Source organism: Cervus elaphus, chromosome 29 (genome assembly GCF_910594005.1).
Source record: "Cervus elaphus chromosome 29, mCerEla1.1, whole genome shotgun sequence".
Classification (NCBI taxonomy): domain Eukaryota; kingdom Metazoa; phylum Chordata; class Mammalia; order Artiodactyla; family Cervidae; genus Cervus; species Cervus elaphus.
Window position 1 is genome coordinate 10950991 of NC_057843.1, and position 5156 is coordinate 10956146.

Genomic DNA, 5156 nt, shown 5'->3' on the forward strand with positions numbered 1-5156 from the left:
GAGATAACTTCTATTAGTATTTGACTGCATAGAACTAAGCTTGTTCTTATGTGCATATCTTTATCACTCAAGCGACTGACTTCTTGCAACCCCCCTGGACTGTAGCCCACCAGGCTCCTCTGTCCATGGGGATTCTCCAGGCAAGAATACTGGAGTGAGTTGCCATGCCCTCCTCCAGGGGATCTTCCCAACCCAGGGATTGAACCCAGGTCTCCTGCATTGTAGGTGAATTTTTTACTGTCTGAGCCACCATGGAAGCCCACAGAGCATATCTTTAAAACTCTACCACCACATTCATAGCAACATTATTCATAGTAGCCAAAAGGTAGAAACAACCCTAGTATCCATCAGCAATGAATGGATGGACAGAATGTGTATATACATACAAAGGAACATTATTTAGCCCTGAAGGAAGGAAATGCAGGCAGAGGCTACAACATGAATGAATCTTGAAGACATGAAGGATGCTGAATGAAATGAAATAAATCAGTCACAAGAGAACAAATATTGTAGGATTCTACTTACAGGAGATAACTAGAGGGTTCAAAGTCATAGCAACGTAAGGCACAATGGTGGTTGCCTAGGAGCTGTGGGAAGGGCTTCCCAGGGAGCACTAGTGGTAAAGAGCCTGCCTGCCAATGCAGGAGACATAAGAGACGCAGGTTTGATCCCTGGGTTGGGAAGGTCCCCTGGAGGAGGAAAAGGCAACCCACTCGAGAATTGTCTGGAGAATCCCATGGACAGAGAAGCCTGGTGGGCTACAGTTCATAGGGTCACACAGTCGGACATGACTGAAGCAACATTTAACAACAGGGGCTGCAGGAGGGGAGATTGAGGAGTTGTTGTTTAATGAGTACAGAATTTCAGTTGGGAATGGTGGAAAGTTCTGGAGATAGATGGGGGTGAAGGTTGCATGGGGAGGTGAATGTGTGTAATACCACTGATAGTGCATGTGTGCATTAGTGCACAGTCGTGTCTGATCCGTTGTGACATCTTGGCCTATAGCCCACCAGGCTCCTCTGTCTATGGGATTTCCCAGGTAAGAATACTGGAGTGGGGTGCCATTTCTTTCTCCAGGGGATCTTCCCCACTCAGGGATCAAACTCGCATCTCTTGTGTCTCCTGCACTGGCAGGCCGATTCTTTACCTCTGAGCCACCCAGGAATGCCACTGAACTGTACACTTAAAAATGGTTGAAATGGTCAAATTTATGTTATGGATGTATATATGTATTTTTAAAGATTGAAGTATAGTTGATTTATAATATTGTGTTTCAAGCATGCAGCAAAGTGATTGGTGTGTGTGTGTAATATATATATATTTCCAGATTCTTTTCCATTATAAGTTATTCCAAAACATTGAATGCAGTTTCCTGTGCTACACAGTAGGACCTTGTTGCTCTTCTATTTTAGTACTCTGTACCTGTTAATCCCATAGGCTATGTATATTTTACCACAATATGAAATGTTAGATTAAAAGTCTACCACTATATAGACACATATATAGATGCATCTATACATACACTTTGATTACAAGTAACTGAAAAGCTCACTCAAATTGGTTTCAGCAAAAGGAGGACTTGAGTTTTTGAAACTTTAAAACAGATCTTTGGCTGCACTGGGTCTTCATTGTGATGTGCCAGCTTTCTCTAGTTGCCGCCTTTGGCGTTAGGGATCTTAGTTCCCTGACCGGGGATGGAAACTCTGTCCTCAGCATTGGAAGGCAGATTCTTAAATTTTAACCCACTTAACCACAGGGAAGTCCCCAAAGGAGGACTTTAGATATGTCGCCTTTATGACTTTAGCAATGTCGCCTAAAACCCATTGGCAGGCATGTGGCTGCCTTTTTAGGACCTGAGACCGAGAACCAAAGCTCCAGAAACAAGGAGATACTGTCTGTCTGTCTGTCTGTCTTTGGGGTTGCCTGCTTTCTCTATTCTACAAAATTCTGGTCTTCTGATTCTTCTGTTTCTTCATCTGGGTTGTTTTTCCTGTTTTTCCAAGCCTGTGGTAGAAGGTGGCTGCCCTTAGCTTCTGGATTTACTTGTCGTCTTTAAAATAAACAAGCCAAACTCAATTTCTAGGCTTGAGTGATCAACCTAAAATGACATTTCTAAATCCTAATTGCAAATTCCAAGAAAAGAGATTATTTGCTCCCAAGGGTATCTTGAAAAATTTCAAGCCCATAGAAAAGTTGAATGAGCACTCAGCTCCAGAGCTGGCGCTTGGAAGTTAGGGGAGAGCGTCGCGGACGAGGTAGCCGCCGCAGCTTTCGCCGCGGGATATAAGCCGGGATCTACCATACCCACTGATTAAGTATGGAAGACTATACCAAAATAGAGAAAATTGGAGAAGGTACCTATGGAGTTGTGTATAAGGGTAGACACAAAACTACAGGTCAAGTGGTAGCCATGAAGAAAATCAGACTAGAAAGTGAAGAGGAAGGGGTTCCTAGTACTGCAATTCGGGAAATATCTCTATTAAAAGAGCTTCGTCATCCAAATATAGTCAGTCTTCAAGATGTGCTTATGCAGGATTCCAGGTTATATCTCATCTTTGAATTCCTTTCCATGGATCTCAAGAAATACTTGGATTCTATCCCTCCTGGTCAGTTCATGGATTCTTCACTTGTTAAGAGTTATTTGTACCAAATCCTACAAGGGATTGTGTTTTGTCACTCTAGAAGAGTTCTCCACAGAGACTTAAAACCTCAAAATCTGTTGATTGATGATAAAGGAACAATTAAACTGGCAGATTTTGGCCTTGCCAGAGCTTTTGGAATACCTATTCGAGTATATACGCATGAGGTAGTGACACTCTGGTATAGATCTCCAGAAGTATTGCTGGGGTCAGCTCGCTACTCAACTCCAGTGGACATTTGGAGTATAGGTACCATATTTGCTGAATTAGCAACTAAGAAACCACTTTTTCATGGGGATTCAGAAATTGATCAACTCTTCAGAATTTTCAGAGCTTTGGGCACTCCCAATAATGAAGTGTGGCCAGAAGTAGAATCTTTACAGGACTACAAGAATACATTTCCCAAGTGGAAACCAGGAAGCTTAGCATCCCATGTCAAAAACTTGGATGAAAATGGCTTGGATCTGCTCTCGAAAATGTTAATCTATGATCCTGCCAAACGAATTTCTGGCAAAATGGCACTGAATCATCCATACTTTCATGATTTGGACAGTCAAATTAAGAAGATGTAGCTTTCTGACAGTTGCCCTGTGTTGTGTCAAGAACAGATAATTGTATTTTTACTGTTCATCTCTGTTTCTGTCTTTGTGTATTTTTCTTTTCTTTGTTGTAAAACTTAATCTGTACTTCATCTTCTGATTTCAAAAGTAACTTAAAAATGTAAATACTGTTCTATATGAATTTAAATATAATAATTCTGTATATGTTTGTAGATCTCACTGTAACAGCTGTTTGTTACTATAATAAAACTATATAAATCTAGTATTGATGTCAGGAATCAGGAAATTTTTGATTTAACTCAAACCATCTAAAATACTACCCCAGTCTTCTTTTCTTGCTGGAAATACTAAAATTTAGGAAAGTGTGCTAAGTTCAAAGTTCATGTTGCTTTGAAGTATTTTTATACTCTGTTTAAATTTTCTTGTCAATTTCTTGCCATGTGGTAACTATACAACCTGCCTAAAGATGAGTATTTTTCTACTGGTATTTCAATTTGTGACCTAAATGTTTAGGCGTTCAGAATGAGAGAACTATCCAGATTTGAGAGGCGATGCTTAATTTATAGAGGTTTTTAGCAACTTGTTAAACTAACATTAGTGTATGCCAAAGCTTGCTAAGTTTTACAGTCAGAGATCAAGGGCTGTCCACAGCAGGAAAGAACAATTTAGAAAATTTATGAGCTATCCTATTTTTAGGTAGGTTATGAAAGTTATTTGTCTGAGTGAATTCTTGTGCTTTGGTCAGAGGTAATAACCATACAAAGGAGTTGCTTATCTTGGCTTTCAAGTCTGACTAAAACTCTGCAAATTTTGACATAGTTTAGTTTATTAGCAGCCTTCTTAGAAGGTTCTAATGTATAACTATTTAGCCAAGATCACTAGCTTTTGGAATTGTTTAATAATGCTGCTCATTGTGATTTTTACCTGTAAGATGCCTAATGTTAGATTGTTTGTTATAGCCAAGAGAAATGTCTCTAAAAATAATTTTTGTCATTTTTAGTGTACATCTATCCATTGGCTGCCCATATGCGCTGCTTTTCACGGTGGTTACCCATAACTGGAATGAGCCTTCTTGTGTGGCTGTTCCAGTTGATTGAGTAGGTAATGGGTGATCTACCTAATCTTGTTGTCTTCTAATTTTTTCACTTGAGGAGAAAGTATGGGCCACTTTCTTTGGCAACAGGGCATAAGGTGAGAGGTTTGGTGGCCTTCTTCTAGGTCTTGGTGGAAGCCAGCCTGCAGTAAAGGAATGCAACTGGAGATGGAAGTTGTTTGAGGTCACACTGTTGAGAGATTTTATGGTGGGAATTTGGTAAGTGAAAGGTCACACAAAAGAGTTAATTGAGATGGTGAAATGGAGTATCTGCAGACTGTCTATGAAGTATTGAAATGGGTCTACTTTTCAATTGTGCATTACAGACCTTTAGAGGTGTAGACTCAGCATTGATAACTGATCCCCTACCCCTCTGCCCCCACAAAACTATCAGTGTGTCTTATATAATTATTTCTTGGTCCTTCTGTCTCAGTAATATGTAGATGCATTGGTGTCACCAATGTTTGGGGCCTTGTGGATTTGCTAGCAGCAGCCTGCATGCTCATTGCTATTGTTCTGTGCAGTCTAATTGTTTGAAAAGTCAGTAATTCATCAGTTTAGAACCTACTTGGTGGACCAGGGAAATGAGATGGAAGAAGCCTGCCATCAGTTGCTATAATGAGACATACTTTTTGTTCTGCTCCAGCTCTCTGTGTAGTCCTAAGTAAAGTGTTTATGTCAGCTTCAGTGACTAGTTGAAAAGCCACTGAATTGGGTCCTCATCTCATGCATATTTTTAAATTGGCTTGTGCTGTGGTGCTTCTGATTGATTTTTAAAGTGGATCTTGTCTCTGGGTCAGTAGCTCTTAAATCTGTTCTGTGCTAGAAACACCTGAGACTAACTCTCAGTCCTACCCTGAACAG

General features: G+C 40.2%; 1 protein-coding gene across 1 annotated transcript; it reads left to right on the forward strand.

The window, feature by feature from the left end:
• Positions 1 to 2204: 2204 nt before the first annotated feature.
• LOC122686155 (cyclin-dependent kinase 1) lies at positions 2205 to 3459 on the forward strand. The gene is made up of 2 exons (XM_043891279.1): positions 2205 to 2255; positions 2293 to 3459. The coding sequence occupies exon 2, from the start codon at positions 2318 to 2320 to the stop codon at positions 3209 to 3211; it is 894 nt and encodes a 297-aa protein (XP_043747214.1). The 5' UTR covers positions 2205 to 2255; positions 2293 to 2317; the 3' UTR covers positions 3212 to 3459.
• Positions 3460 to 5156: the final 1697 nt, after the last annotated feature.